The following is a 15,142-nucleotide window of genomic DNA, read 5'->3' as shown; positions in this document are numbered from 1 at the left end:
CTGATAGATTTTCGCCAAACCTTTCGCTCCTTTTAGCTGTAACGAACGACTTCATTTTCACTGAAAAAGGTAATTTTTTTTTAGTTAAGGTACAAGTTTGTCCTAATAACCTGACATTTAAAGGCCTGAGAATTTTAAATCAGGACTTTAGCTATAAAGTATTTGATAAGTGGGTTACTTTGTGGCAGCAACAGGTTTTATTCTGTTGCTTTAATACTAATAAACTAATCAGACTCAGCAAAAAACAAGAGTCAGTCTTAATAATGAGGTCATTTGGATGAACTGTCAGTTTGCAGAAGTATTTTTTTTTTACCCAGCTACAAAACAACAACAGTGTTTTTGTGTGGTAATAAGTCAGCTTTTAAACTTAAACATTCCCTTTATACAGGACACCATGTGTGTGTGCGTGTGTGTGTGATCGGTGCATGTTGTGCACTATTACATAACAATTATTGCGTAATATTTTCTGATAAAAGTTGCAAAGTGTAAGTACAGCCAGGTACGTTGTGTTCGTACGCGGCACAAACCGAGCACTCGGCTAATGATGCCGTCACGTTACAGATTCTTCATGAGTTTATCTTCATTTATTGGCTCCCTGATCCTTTTAAACATACGGCATTATAGAAAGAATGCAAAGGTCATAAAGTCGTCTTTGGAAAAGTGAAGCTGGACCTGAGTGTGCTTCCTTACAGCCCAGGATGTTAACATCAACGTCCCTCAGTGCCGATACCGGCCACCCAGCTCAGGTTTCTGAGGCCTCAGCTCGAGGGCCAGTTTCACACCCTTGTGCATCCTGCGATAACGGCCGAGGCCTCCAGAGACGAGAGGTGAAAGGGTAACCCGATCCCACCCGCTGACACAGCCGCGCACGGACACAGTGTACAGCCAATTGTGTTCGACAAACGTAAACTGTGTCAGCGGCGCGACCAGTCTGAATAAATCATGACCTGCCACAAGTCCCTGTGCTGTTATGTAGCAGGAAACTGTGACGGCGTGGGGGGCGAGCAGGAAGCTGAACTTCCCTCTGTCTAATGTCACTTCAGACGTTTATTTGCCGTTTTCATTAAACAAACAAGTCTATATTTAAACACAGATGTTGTGTGGATTTTTAAAAAATTATGTCGAAATATTGTTTTATTGTATTCTTTTTTATTGTTCTGTAATGCAGAAACCTTCAGAGCATCTTCCCTGAACATTACTCATTCAAAATGTATTAACTTCTCCCTCACACACACACACCCACACCTCAGAACCAGATCCTCCTCAGAGGAACCGATAATGGACCTTTGTGTTCCAGGCGATCACAGGAGCCAGATGATTGAAAACCAAATTAATTTTCCCTCCCAGTGACTCTTGAGTAAGTCGAAGTCAATCAGGTGCGAGCAAGTTTCAAATTCCCGTCCGCTTACATGAACCCGAGTCGCCGAGACGTCTTTAAAAGTGTTGCTTTTACCGTGTGTACCATCTGCACAGAGAGCGGCTGCCAGAGTCAATAAAACAAACACACACATGCACAAAAAATGCAAAAATCAAAAACTACAAGAGTGATAAGAATTATTTGCTGGGTTCTAGAAAAAGTGTTAAAGTGATAGTTCAGATCTTTTAAAGTGGAGTTCTGTGGAAAGGTTATAAGCAGCCAGTATCTCACCTGTTGCAGATAGCTCTTTTTTACAGCGCTTCATGTATAAACCTTACATAGGTTGCGCAAATAGCAGCAGCAGCAGCTACCTGTGGCACTTCTGGTGCAGGCTAAGGCCCTTTCAACAGGAATGTCATAAAAACTTTGCTGCAATTTTCTTGTAACTCAAACACGGCAGCAATGCAAATTTTTATAAAACAGCATTTGCATCAACAGCCATAAAAACTTTTGAGATTGGAGTTGTTTTGAGACAGCAACAAATCACTTTGGGTTTTGCCTTATGTAGATTAACTCAATCCAGGTAAAATTGGAATCGTTCATAACTTTTCCACAGAATCCCAGTTAAAACAGTTTTAACTTCCTCTTTAAGTTGTGTAGGATCCAATGTTTTTACCAGGTGGACGGGCTCGAAGTTGTTGTGCTGTGATTTCAAAATGGGCTCTTATCATTTGTGAGGTATAAAGCTTCAATTCGTGGGTTCTTATTCTAGTCTTTTTTGACAAATGAACTGATTTGTTAGCTGATAAATCTTTAAAGTCATTTGCTGTAACCGTAGGCTGTATATCTCTGTGTCCCACATGCAGAAGGTAAGGTTCTCCTATGGTTCCTTTCATTTGAATTAGGCTGTGTTTGTGTGTTTTTTGTGCAGAGAGCCTGATATCCCTGCTTGGGCTCCTTTACTCTACCAGCTGCAGCTGCTGGACGTCAGGGAGAAACCCGACCCGTTAACTCTGCCCATCGCCGACCGCATCCGCATCGGCAACCAGAAGCGAGAGCGTGGAAACTTTCACTACCAGCGGGAGGAGTACGGCCTGGCTGCCAAGGCCTACTGCGTGGCCCTGGAGGTGCTGACCACACGCGGCCCAGGTAACTGTCAGAGACCAACACCACGTCGGCGACCTCGCGGATCCCGTTCTCACGTCTACCTGCCGACCAAAATGACATAACACAAGTGCTCTCCTCCGCTCCGCTAATCACCGTGTCTCCATGCAGAGCCACATCCGTCTGTGCGGAGCGCCATCATAAATGTTTCTGCCCAATTCTTTTTTGCATAATCAAAAGCCGGTCGCCTCTCCTACTATTTCCACCTTCTTAATCAGCTTAATCAGTGACGAGGCCGAGAAAGCCCGAGAGAGAAATGTGTCTGAGTGAGACAATGAGGGACGAACATGAACTGCTTCGTAATGAATCAATGGTGGCCGGCCAGTGGGTGACTCCAGCGTGGCACCGAGGAGTAGAGCTTATCGGAGCATCCATATCAGGTTATTAGTCAATGAGGAGAAGATAAATGAAGGAGAAACATCAGAGTTCTCAGTGCTGAAGGTCATCCGAGTTCTTTTCCAAGAACAATTCCCGACACACGTGTTCTGTAATCACACTAAAAGTGCTCTCAGATGTATTACAGATGTCACAGTCAGTTTGTTCAAATACAGCTTGCTTTGTTAGAAGAAAAAAATTAGTGAAGCAGGGAATGAACTTGACTCAAATGGACAAAAAAAACCCCAAAAAACTGAGGAGTTCACTGATTCAAGATGGCTGCCACAGCCAACTGACCTTAAAATGACACAGACATGACTATAACTCAGTCAGCTGAACAGATATTGTACCAAACTTGGTGTGGCAGTCGCTGAAACTTATTCCCAGTACATATGTTGGACGCTTTGGGTTTTAAATTTTGCAACTTTGTGTGACTGTCGGCAAAATAACTTGTGAACCACAGGACAGATTTTAACGAAACTCTCAGGAAATAATCACTGGACGCTCGTCTACATCTGACTTTTAAAGCCAGCCCGATTCAAGATGGCAGCCACAGCCAACTAATCATAAAAAAAAAAAACAACGAAATGACAGTAATTCAGTCAATATTACAGATATTGTGTTAAAATTCGGTGCGGTTGTAGCTGAGAGATATAGTCCAAGTGTACCGTGGTTAAACTACACTTGTAGTGATAGCACTGATGCAGAAGTGCAGGTTGGAATTGTGGAGAGACGTATGCTACCATCAAGGTTTTCCCAGGAGGTCTGAATGTCACACTTCATTCTGCTCCACCTGCTTCACACGCAGTGTGTGTGCCCGACTGACCGCCTGCAGTCCAGTTCCATCTCCTGTTAAATGTGTGATTAAAAGGTGATTTTTTTTTTACAGCATTTTTATGAGTTACTGCTATCAATTTTTCAATTTCTTATATATTTTGAAAATACAACAAACCTGGTCAGAGGCTGACGGCCGTCCTTGTGTCTTCGAAATAAAATTCAAACAACACATGACAGTTTCTCCTTCGGCCTTTTAGAAACTCCTGAAAGTAGTCGATCCAGCGCTGACGAGGCGCGTGTCCGTGTCCTTTTCAGACGGCAGCGACGTCGGCACGAGAGCAGAGGAGGAAGAGGTGCGGGAATACCGGGTGAAGTGCTTGAACAACCTGGCCACCGCTCGGCTCAAACTGGAGCAGTTCGACGAGGCGCTGCACGCCAGCCGGGACGTCCTGGCCCTCGACCCGAACAACGTCAAGGCCCTCTTCAGGACGGGAAAGGTCAGGGACCATCACCCTGACGTGACATCTCATTACCGCCAGCCGCAAAGTGATTAGGCTTTGGAGTCAAACCAATTCAAGATGGCCACCACAGCTTATCGATATCAGCAAAGAGAGAAATGGCTATTTTACAGATGGGTCACTTTTCCAGATAAAGAGCTAAAATTTGCATGACATCTCACAATACCCCATGAGATCGCAGGTAGTTCTTCTTAAGGTTTGTCCGAAACGACAACGATCGTCTCTCAACATAAGATGATTTTAATCTGGAACTGTGTAATCAAGGACTGCTGAACCTTTAATCTGATCTGCGTTTACACATAAATGACGACTATAGTGAGGGTTCCTGGAAACAGAAATTACTGTTACGCCGGATTAAATTTCATTTTTATGTGAGAGGGGGGTGGGGAATGCCGTTACATTAGTCGCTCTCCCTTTTTTTTTTGTTTTGTTTCGAGTGCTCCGAAAGTGTTCCCATTGGCAGATCTTCTAATCTCTTTCAGCTGCTGTCAGATAAGGGTGAATACAAAGAGGCGATGGAGGTGCTAAAAAAGGCCTTGAAACTGGAGCCAACCACCAAGGTGAGGGTTTTTCCTCAAACTAATTAATTTTTTTTTTTTTTTTCCCCCCAAATTCTGCTAAATCTTTCCACTGAAGCAAATTGCTGAATTGCAAACTTCTGATTTATTGCATTTGCGCTTTGATGCAATAGCTTGTTTTTGCAGCTCGTGAGCATTTGTTTCTTGTTCCGTTTGGTTAACCAAACATTTCAAAACCTTCATTCGTGTTAAAAAGGTCTGCGTGTCGCCACACGAGGCCTGGAGAGATCCGAGTGAATCGCTCGTTTGGGGCTTGTTGTGTCTTGTCTGGCGGCTTGTTCCGTCTTGTCTGGCGGCTTGTTCAATCCGTCACATCTCGGAGCTTTCTAACAGACTTTGTAGAAGAACAGAGCATTCGTGTAGTTATGGTGGGGAGGGGGGCAAAGAATGACTAAGTCATCCTTCCCACCTGCTTACGATGGGAGATTACTTTTAGAGATCTGGTCGTCACAACAAAAGCTTCCCTTCATGGCCTCCGTTTGAGGACGTGGGGGCGAGGTGGTGCGGAGGGTGAGGACAACTTTCCGTCAGCTGTTTACAAAACACTGCAGCCAGTCTTACAGTGACCTGACACACACAGGGCGCGCTGCCACCCTCACAAATATGTCTAGACTCTACCAAAATATCTCCTGCTCTGAGAGAAACTTTTCGTTTGCTAATAGATGTCCATCATTTGTTTCTCCTTCCCCTTAATCGTCCACAAAAAAAAAATCACTTTACATTGAGACCACCTGAAATTCAGTACATGTATTCAAGCATCTGGGGTAAAGTTTCAGGTTAAAATGAATCATTTTGTTGCTCGTCTGAATTTTGAGACCTGAGAGTTTTATTTGAAACCGCCACCCCCACTTTTCTGCAACACCAAGTACCTTTATTGCCCCTTTTTTGTTTCCTCCTCAGGCAATCCACGCCGAGTTATCCAAACTCGTCCAAAGGCAATCGGGGAGCAGCGACGCCCAGACGTGGAGAGCCAAACCAGCAGCCATGCTCGGAGACGACGTCACGCCGTTCCTGATTCCTGCCAAGAAGAAAACATCCGTAAGCCACCACCTTCTATACAACATTGTTTTTTATTCCTAAAGGGATCGACACACCAGATTCTGCCCGGTTTGTGTGTGTTTTTTTTTAGGGAATTTCCTGGAAGTTCATACTGGGAGCTCTGCTGGTGGCTCTGGGCAGCTTGGTGACGTCACTGATCCTGACCGCGAGAAACTGAAATCCACAGGAAGGAAATGTCACGGGGGACGTGTGGGAGCAGTCCGGGCTCCCCGGTTCATCGGGTTTCCACCAGGGAAAAGCAGCGCTGGGGGCTCCCCGCTTGCGGTTTTCAGAGTCGGGCAAAACGTAACAACCAACAAAGCTTTCTGCAGTTTAATAACAGCACAAGTTTCTAAAAGTTGTCTTCTCAGTTTATTTGGTTAAGATTGAATGTGTCCGAAAATGTTCTGCTATATAAAAAAACAAAAAAAATTATTCGTTTTGGAAAAAAATACATTTCGTGCACGAAAACAAAATCTCAAATAAGCTTTGATCAGTGCTCAGAAAAAAAAAATACATGTTAAAACAAAAATATTCTAAATAAAACAAGACTGTGTACAGAAAAAAGCACCTATAATAGATCTGAAAGGAAAGTGCTGATTAACACAAAATGTGTGCTAAGAAATAAAATATTTAAAGATCAGTCTCAAAAAACAGGCATCAGTGTTTATTTATTAAAAATGACTTCACTTTTATATAAAAAAAAAGTTAAAATATATATAACCGTAACGAAACGTTGTGCATTTATCTTCGTACAAACAGTTTTATGAGTATTTAAAGTTTGAACAGTGAAATATATAAACATTTAAAAATACAGAAGAATGTGTTTGGAATAAAAGCAGCATGATGTCCTTCGCCGCTTCATAAAAAACAAACAAACATGATGTTTACAGTCCGCAGCAACCGCTGAGCGTCTTCTTCGGGTTGGTTTGATGGAGTCGGACCTGAGATACAGACCGCCGCCTCAGGCTGCAGTTATTCTTTACTTCCCTGTAAAACAAACAAAAAAACAACATTTTTTTTTATAGTTGACACAGTTTTAAGAGTTCGAGAGGAAAACAAACTCGCCCCGGCCTCCTACCTTGCCAGATGAAGCACCGCCTCGATTATGTTGGTTCCGTCTTTGGCGCTGGTTTCACAGAACAAGGCCCCGTACGCCTGCGAGAGACCGATGTCGTTTACTCTGAGGCGCATATTTTGAGGCGCATCTACACACACACGGTGGAAATAAAATCTCACCTTGGCCAACTTTTCTCCATGTGCAGTGCTGACACAGCTTCCTGCTGGAAGCTGCTCCCGGAGGTCCACCTTGTTTCCAATAACACACAGGGCCATTTTCTCGTCGGTGGATTCCTTTCGGATAAACGCAGGAACGGTAAACAAACCTCGCGTTTATTTAAAAACGTCCCGTCAGCGCCGCTCCACTCACCTGGATCTCGTCCACCCACGCTCTGACGTTCAGGAAGCTGCTCTCTGAAGTCACGTCGTAGAGCAGCAGGACTCCGTGAGCTTTCCGAAAATACGACCTGGCGATGCTGCGGAACCTGAAGTCGAAAAGGAAACGCCGCTCTATTTTTAGTCCGGTGGTATTTGTCACGGAGTTGACATCAAAAGGTGTTTTACATGTTTACGCTGGTGCGATAACAATGCGTGTTCCTCCTCTTGCTTCCTTGATAAACATCCTTGGAAAAATAAGAAATAAAAAAATGGCGTACCTCTCCTGACCAGCTGTGTCCCATATCTGCAGACTCGTCGACTCGCCATCCACCAGCATCCTCTTCATCTGGAAATCAACACCTGAGAGCACAAATACGCTACGTTTATACATCTATATGCAGGAATGCACAACAGAGAAACAGGCTGCAGATTTATTTTTACAATTTTCACTCTTTAAAAACACTAAAATCCAACTATGGAACATAAATTTATGCTTTAAAGTAAACATAATGAATATAAAACACTCTGAGAACATTTACTCTGACTTCAGACAACTTTTGCATGAAAGTCAAACCTTATATGTGGACCAGATGTTTAAATTGAAGCATTTTTTGTTTCGTTTTGTTTCTCGACACCCACCCAGGGTTGTCTGAATGTCTCCCCTGAACTCATTGAGCGTCAGACGCAGCAGGAAGCTGGACTTCCCAGCTCCCGCGTCTCCCGCTAAAACCACGCGGTACATCGGGGCAGATTCCGCCGTCTTCGCAACGCCCTCCTCCTCAAGCGGCTGCAAGAGACGACAGAGAACGTCAACGGGCTTGTCAAACTATGACGACGCGATGTCGACACACACTGAAAGCCCCACGGTGACTTCCTCCAACAAAGAACAACGTCACTTTAATAAGAAAATGCTAGAATTGAAGTTTTTCAGACTTCATCAGTTTGCTAATAAACTTCATCAACCATTATATTTCTTTTTTTTAATCTATTTATAAATACTGTTTGAATCTCTTTGACACAGTTAAGGCTAAAATGTTCAAGCGGGAATCATTCCGAAAGTTAATTAGGTTTGAAAAGTTTCCATGTGACTTCATGGGAATAAACCTGAAATTTAAAATATTTAATGTTGGAGCTGAACAGGGATTTTAAATATAGTTGGGGTGGGAAAGAAACAGATTTTAGCATAATTTTGACTAAAACAACCAAATTTCATCCAAATACACCTGAGTATATATTTCCTGTTAGTCACATGAACGGCACGCTTCTCAGTGCAGCGGCGCAGAGGCCACGCCCCCTTTGTCACCCGTGCATCCCTCCATCATCTGCACAGATCACCTGCCTGTGGACTACATAAAGTGCAGGAGGCTTCAATGATATAATTAAGTAAATATATTAGATGCAACGTCTGAATAAACAGGCTTTTAAATTCCAAAATCACATTATTGTTTCTCCTCGCCACTGCTAGACGGTAGGCCCACATTTCTTTGATTATATCCCAACATTTATGCATGTTTCCATATAAAAATATCAAAAAGGGATATTTTTATTTAGGGGTTGCCCCTTTGCAACCACTGAAGTTAATTCAATTTTTGTAGCTCATCCCAAGACCCCCCCCAAATTGAAGTTCTGTAACACACAGAGGGGTCTCAATCAAAAATATTTACCAGGCAGATATGTTTTCAACAAAAAGCACAGCTACCTTTGGGGAAAAGGCAGACAGGCGTCTTCGCAGGGATGAAGCCACGGAGCTGGCTCTGCTGGGAGTCATCGACGCCGCGGCTTCAGATTTCACCTCTGAGATCTGTAACAAACAGGAAAAGTTAAACTCCTGACAGAACAGTGGGGTTCCCCCCCTCCGGCTCGACCCCGATGTTTCCTCCCCACCTCTACATCGGACGGGATGTACGAGTAGCTGTGGTGCACGGTTTCCACGGAGCTCCTGCTATCGTCGCTGTCGTAGTCGCTCTCGGCCGTGTCCATCGGCAGGGAGACGCCGCTGTCCAGGTAGCGCTCGGCCCAGGTGGCCACCCGAGAGAGCGAGGGATTCTGCTCTGATCTGCCGACCCGAGCAACACACACACACACACACAGAGGATGAGGCCGTAACACAAATCACAAGTCACACAGGTGAGTAAAAGGACCCCGTGTTACCTGCCATGGTTGAGTGTGCTCTGTCGGAGCGGTTTCATTCTTCGGGCTGGGATTTCATTTTGGGGAGACAACTGCTGAACAGATTAGAAATGTCAGGAAGGGATACTAGAGTGAACTTTGTCGCCAAGCCGGCAGGTACGAGGAAATGTGTTTTTAGCGTCGAGGAACTTACTCTCCTTTTAGCCGCAACCACTTGACTGGCTAAAGCTGAGCGCAGACCGTCGTTACTGTCATACAGCTTCTTATTCATTGCCCTAAAGATGAGGTAAAGAAATACAAGATGCACTTACCGATACTGACCTTCAAACGACTTGTTTGCATGTTTTAAACAAAATGGAAAGCATATTTAAGACAGGACAATCCACAGTAAGACCTCCTTAAACACTTGATTTGTTTTTACTCGTTACAGTAATTAATTTTCTTTTCTTTACTTATAATAATTCCACATATTGCAATCATTAAACCGTAAAAAGACTCAGATCAAGGTAAATATAAATTTACCTGTATTTTGATTTTGAGCTCATTTTATTGCCCAGCCCTTTATGTTGTCTTTATTCTTCCAAAAATATATAAACTCTTTGGTGTTTATAAAAGTTAAACCTGTTAAATAGCTCGTGGTTGCAGTAATTTGTCTTAAAGTTGTTTAATACTTACTAAAAGAGGCAGCTGCTGGATGGCTCTGTTTTTTTTTTTTTTTTTTTTAACAACAACGTGTGATAAGCTCCACAGACAAAACTATTCTGACAGCCTGAGTAATTTCAGACTTTTTACTATGATAAGGACATTTTAAAGTATTAAATTAGAATCCCTGCACAAGTGAAAGTGGAACAGAAGGACTCACTGTAGCGTCTGGATCTGACTGGAGTAGGACTGGTATTCCACGACCATCCTCTTCAACTCTTCCGTTTCTCTGTGAAGGCACACAGTGTGTTGGTGTCATTTCTTTACACAAGCTGAAAGTAGGGATTGGCTTTTTTACCTTTGGTGTTGAGCTCTCTGATCTGCCTGCATGTTCTTCAGCTTGTCCAGCTCAGAGTGCAGGACGGCGACGCTCGTCTCGGCTTTCAGCAGAGAGCCTCTCAGCTGCTCGTTCTCCTGTAAAGAGACGCACTTATGACAGTTCTGCGCGACGTACGCGCGTGACACGTTCGACTGAACGTCCTGAGCAACTTGCCTGTAAGAGGTCACTGATGTGTCTGTTCAGTTTGATCACCTCCACCTTCGACTGGTTCAACTCTGAACTCTCTTGATTCTGGATATTTAAACAGCAACAGGAACGTCTTGTTAAGACCGCTTAATTTGAAATTTCGTAAATAAAAAAAGTGAGCTCAGTTTAAAAAGGTTACAAGATGTAGGTCTTTAGTGTGACCTCTAACCTCCAACAGTGACCATTACATTCACTGAATGAGCCATGCAGTTCTAAATCAGCTTACTTTTGTTTTGGGATTACACTCATTTTAACAGGCTCTTTCATTTTTTTCAGGAATTAAATGCACTTTTTGACTTGATGTCATTGTTTAGGTAATGTATTTTTTGCTCTCTGAATAAAAGAGAAAAGATACTTCTGTTTTGTTTATATCTGGTATGACATTAAAGTATTAAATTTACAAACCATACTGCACACAGGAGAAAAATAAAACTGATGAAAACCAGGCACTGGTTAAAGCTTTAGCATTATTTTTACTGTCAATTGCTGCCACCTACTGGACAAAACCATCCATTGCATCCACAAGAGATCCTGAGGTGCTGATATATATATATATATATATATATATACATAACATCAAACCTTTGAATTGAAGTGAGCTGAACTTCCATGCAAATCATTCTCCCTCTTTAGAACGTGCACTACCATTTAATTATATATATATATATATATATATATATATATATATATATATATATATATATATATATATATATATATAATTAAATGGAATGATTTGCATGGAAGTTCAGCTCACTTCAATTCAAAGGTTTGATGTTATACACTTTTCTGTTTGAATTAAGATGGCCAAGGCTAACACATGCTGCTGATCTCTTACTCCTCCTCATTGTCATCTATGCCATTTTGCCAGTTTGACAGATAGATTCTGCGTCCAAGTCTCTAGGTGGAACAACTAGATGAAACCAAGATCTCCATTTGGTCACCCAGCGCCTGTCGCCGAGTTTGGACTTGACTTACGCATGTCTGCAGAGCCCAGCACATCGTATGTGAAAACAGCCTTACACTGTAATCCCCTAAAACCCAACTGTTGTAGAGTGACAGAGATCTTTTCTTTAAAAATAATAATAATCAGCAGGTACAAATGGAAACATAATATGAACACAGGTTTACACGGCTGTAAACGAATGGTGCATTTATCTTTTATTCAGCTGACTTGAACCATATAATTATGACCAGCTCATGCCTCACCCAAACCTTCTGTCGCTCAATATAAGGTTACATCCAACCCTTTATTCTAACAAGGATGCCACAATTGACTCTTGAACTTATTATGACTGAGGGAAGACTCCTGTTTTTGTCAAGTTCAGAGCTTTTACTTTGAAAAGTTCCCAAAGAAGGAACAGAAATAAGTATCCACACACAACAGCAGAAAAAAATTAATAAATTCTGGAGATTTGATGGAAATGAAGCTCAGAGCACAAAGCAGCATGTTTATGTGCTGTAAACTACACATCAAATGGTCAAACTTAACGTGGCTGAGTAAGTTCTCATCTGGAACCGAACAGGTCCCGAACTGGTCCTTCTTCAACCGAGCAAGGGACGAATTTGTTCACACTTCCGGGAGGATTCCGAGGCGTTCCCAGGCGGACACGCTGGAGAGCCACAGTCTCTCCAGCGTGTCCCGGCTCTTCCCTGGGGTCTCCTCCCAGTCGGACATGCCCGGAACACCCTCCCTAGGGAGGCATCCTCGCCAGATGCCTGTGATCACTTGGGAAATTCGGCTTCAGATTCACCAAGCGTTCCCTCAGAATTCGTTTTCTGTTTACTTTTATCCAGACACAAACAAAACTGTCGTTGCACGGCTAACTTCAACTGTTAGCTTTAGGTGACCATTTTCCAGCTATTGTTAAAGCAAGCAGAGAAGAAGACGCAGTCTGTTAAATGAGTATTTTCTCTGCTTAGTTGTGAAACTGTGAAGATTTTCTTTGTCCTTTGAAAGCGGTCTAACAGATAAGAAACCTGGAAACCTTTTGCGTTTCTGGTCTATGACGTTATCTCTAAAATTAAACCCCCACTGCGCACCGTTCACTGCGGGAGCAGGAGATGAACGGCATGCACGTTGCGTGCGAGGACCTGCGTACCTTTAACAGTTGGTCAACTGTGGCGTGCAGGTCTGCGACCTCCTCTCTGTGCTGCCTCTGCACGGTTGCCATGGCTCCTTCCATTTTCCTTCGCTCCTGCAAAACATTAAACCGAGGCGGTCAGAGGCGCAGGCCGAGTCCTAGCTTCAAGTGGGGCTTTCAGCAGACTTCACAGAGGCTCTTTGTGTCACCTGCACCACAAATATGTAGGTGGCTCTCGTGAGAAACTTTTCACTTTTGGCTGCAAGGAAAACACTAAATGTTCCATTAACCAACAAAACTTTATATCATATTAGATTTTCTTTTATTTTTTCCCACCCTTACAGGAGGAACGTTTAGTCTGCAGGTATGCCACTCACCTCGTTCCTGACCCGTTCCTCTGTTCTTGCTAGCTGTTGCTGAATATCGTCCTCAAACTCTGCCAGCTGACTGTCATTCATCTCCTCAGCTCTGTTTAAAAAGAAAAAAGGTCCAAAGCTTGAGATTGGCAGCCTCACAACAGATTATCCAACAAGGATTCATAAATCTTTGGTTCTTTCCCTCAAATCTACCCAAGTGTTGTGACAGAACAAGCTGCAGTTGTGACCGCTTTGCTGTAAATAGACCTCATATGGACCAATCAGAGCCGAGGGAGGGACAGCCTTAGCGTACTGGCGTTTGAAGGTGGCATTTAGTTTTAAAAAATAAATAAATAAATCCTGCACATTTATTATTCAGTACCTGAGGAGGCGGGATACGAGGCCCAAATATTTCAACAGAGATCAAAAAGACAATAGACAGACATAACAAGCTTATGAAAAGAATTAAAAGTCTGGGAGGGGGAAAGACATTTAAGTCTTCCTACTTCCTTGAGTGAGGAATGTCACCCTTCCCCTGCTGCGCACCGACTGACGCTAAACGAGAGCGAAGACGGGAGAAAAAGAAAACCAGCTCAGAGTCGCAGTCTGGCCTCGTGTAGGTGCAGCTCCAGACGGAAACTATCTGGTTGCATTTTATTAGGAAAAAAAAAAAAACCTGAACAAAAACAGAAAGCTGCCCTGGTTGTTACTGTTATCCTACATTATGTGTGTGTGTGTGTGTGATGTAGTCAGAAAAAGATGCCAACATCAGGCTCGTGCGGGGTGTCCCCTACATCAACTCTCACTCCGTTCTGCCCTTTAAACCATGAATACAGGTCTGTTTTTTTTTTTTAAAGAAAAAGATCCATCAGACCCTGCTGTGCCACCACAGTTTCAACACTCGGATAAAAACCCCATCAGAAAGAATCAGCAGGCGTGCTTCATGGAAAACAGGCAAAGTTCTTCTGACAGAAATAATAACTCCGTTTTAAAAAGGCTCTGGGCCTGGGGATTAAAACCGAATACGTCGTTTTGACGTATGTGAACACGTGCCCGAACTTTTATGAGTAAAATACTGATTTTTAGGAAAAAAAAAAAAAAAAAACGTGCAACGCAAATTCAACAGCACACGGTGACACACGAGCTCCCGTCAGCAGACGGCGGCGAGGCAGGGGTGAGATGTGCAGCGCCGCCGGACAGACTGACAGCCGAGGTCAGGTGGGTCTATGATGTTTGCCGATGACATTTGGAGCAGCAGTCGGAGTAAGGAGCAGGTGAAAGAGAGCGCCCGGAGAGAACAGGAACGAAAGTCAGTGGAATCAAGACGGAGGTACGGGAGGCGAGCGAGTTTGAGGCACCTGGGGTCAACCATCCAAAGCACACGAGAGAGGGGAAGGAGAGGGTGCAGGCGGGGCGGAGTGGATGGAGACGAGTGTCGGGGGGGATTTGTGACAGACAAATAGCTGCAAGAGTGAAGGGGAAGATGAGATCTGCTCTGATTTATGGTTTCGAGACGATGACACGAACAAAAAAAAAGAGTCGGAACTTGAGTAGGAAAGATGAAAGTGTTAGGATTCTTTCATTGGAAAAGACCAAAACAGGCAGGATTAAAAAATGAGTGAATCAGAATGTGTGGTTTGGAGGCATGAAAAGGAGGGTCAGTGGATATAATCTACAAAGGATGTTAAATACAGAGTCTGTAGGTAAGGAAGAAAAGAGGATGAATTTGATCAACACACACGCCACTGTGGCGGGTTGGCAATTTAAACAGAAAAGCTGTTATTTGTCCTCTTGACATATAGGGGGCAGTAATGTGCTCGAGTTGCTGCTGTTACGTCGAGCCCCACATTGCCTGTTCCCCCTTCAGATACGGTTCCCCCTGCGTCTCCATAAATAATGACTTATCTATTAACAGAATTGTTTAGAGGGGCAAATATTTCTCATTAAAAAAACAAAAAAACAATTCTTTTGAAAATAAAATGTGCTAATAACATCATAATACAAAGGAATAAACACAGGTAAGGAGTTGTTGGTAAATTATTTTTGTCCTGTGTTTTAGAGGGGGAACCGATTATTTCAGATGGCTGAAATATTTGGTTC

At 43.2% G+C, this 15,142-nt stretch overlaps 2 protein-coding genes across 7 annotated transcripts in view; one reads left to right on the top strand and one right to left on the bottom strand.

Annotated features, from left to right (window-relative positions):
* fkbp16 (FKBP prolyl isomerase 16) overlaps positions 1-6,378 on the top strand; it is a 53,279-nt gene extending 46,901 nt beyond the window's left edge. For all 4 annotated transcript variants that reach the window (XM_037978471.1, XM_017406247.3, XM_037978470.1 and 1 more), the window contains 5 exons: positions 2,289-2,506; positions 3,989-4,170; positions 4,674-4,751; positions 5,670-5,807; positions 5,899-6,378. In XM_037978471.1, the coding sequence (XP_037834399.1) occupies positions 2,289-2,506; positions 3,989-4,170; positions 4,674-4,751; positions 5,670-5,807; positions 5,899-5,985 (703 nt within the window). In that variant the 3' untranslated portion in view covers positions 5,986-6,378. The remainder of the gene's footprint in view (positions 1-2,288; positions 2,507-3,988; positions 4,171-4,673; positions 4,752-5,669; positions 5,808-5,898) is intronic.
* LOC108230212 (ras and EF-hand domain-containing protein-like) lies at positions 6,161-13,292 on the bottom strand. Of its 3 annotated transcripts, none has more exons than XM_017406244.3 (15): positions 13,064-13,290; positions 12,705-12,800; positions 10,570-10,647; positions 10,375-10,490; positions 10,237-10,305; positions 9,568-9,649; positions 9,396-9,469; positions 9,129-9,300; positions 8,944-9,045; positions 7,884-8,031; positions 7,523-7,604; positions 7,237-7,351; positions 7,047-7,160; positions 6,889-6,965; positions 6,161-6,797 (listed from the first exon to the last, which is right to left on the bottom strand). In XM_017406244.3, exons 1-15 carry the CDS (start codon positions 13,142-13,144, stop codon positions 6,695-6,697), a joined length of 1,509 nt encoding a protein of 502 aa, XP_017261733.1. In that variant the 5' UTR covers positions 13,145-13,290; the 3' UTR covers positions 6,161-6,694. The 3 variants fall into 3 exon arrangements, with proteins under 3 accessions (XP_017261733.1, XP_024859503.1, XP_024859504.1); XM_025003735.2 differs by having other exon boundaries at positions 9,396-9,466; positions 13,064-13,288; XM_025003736.2 differs by lacking the exon at positions 10,570-10,647 and having other exon boundaries at positions 13,064-13,292.
* Positions 13,293-15,142: the final 1,850 nt, after the last annotated feature.

Source organism: Kryptolebias marmoratus, linkage group LG11 (assembly GCF_001649575.2).
Source record: "Kryptolebias marmoratus isolate JLee-2015 linkage group LG11, ASM164957v2, whole genome shotgun sequence".
NCBI classification, from domain to species: Eukaryota; Metazoa; Chordata; class Actinopteri; order Cyprinodontiformes; family Rivulidae; genus Kryptolebias; species Kryptolebias marmoratus.
This window is presented reverse-complemented; position numbering and strand designations above follow the sequence as displayed.

Excerpts from the sequence above, each read along its gene's own strand:
- LOC108230212 (XM_017406244.3), bottom strand. The coding sequence starts at position 13,144 with ATGAATGACAGTCAGCTGGCAGAGTTTGAGGACGATATTCAGCAACAG. Across the intron at positions 9,301-9,395 it reads AGCACACTCAACCATGGCAG|ATCAGAGCAGAATCCCTCGC; the intron begins GTAACACGGGGT and ends TCGGGTCGGCAG. Across the intron at positions 6,966-7,046 it reads ATGGAGAAAAGTTGGCCAAG|GCGTACGGGGCCTTGTTCTG; the intron begins GTGAGATTTTAT and ends GGTCTCTCGCAG.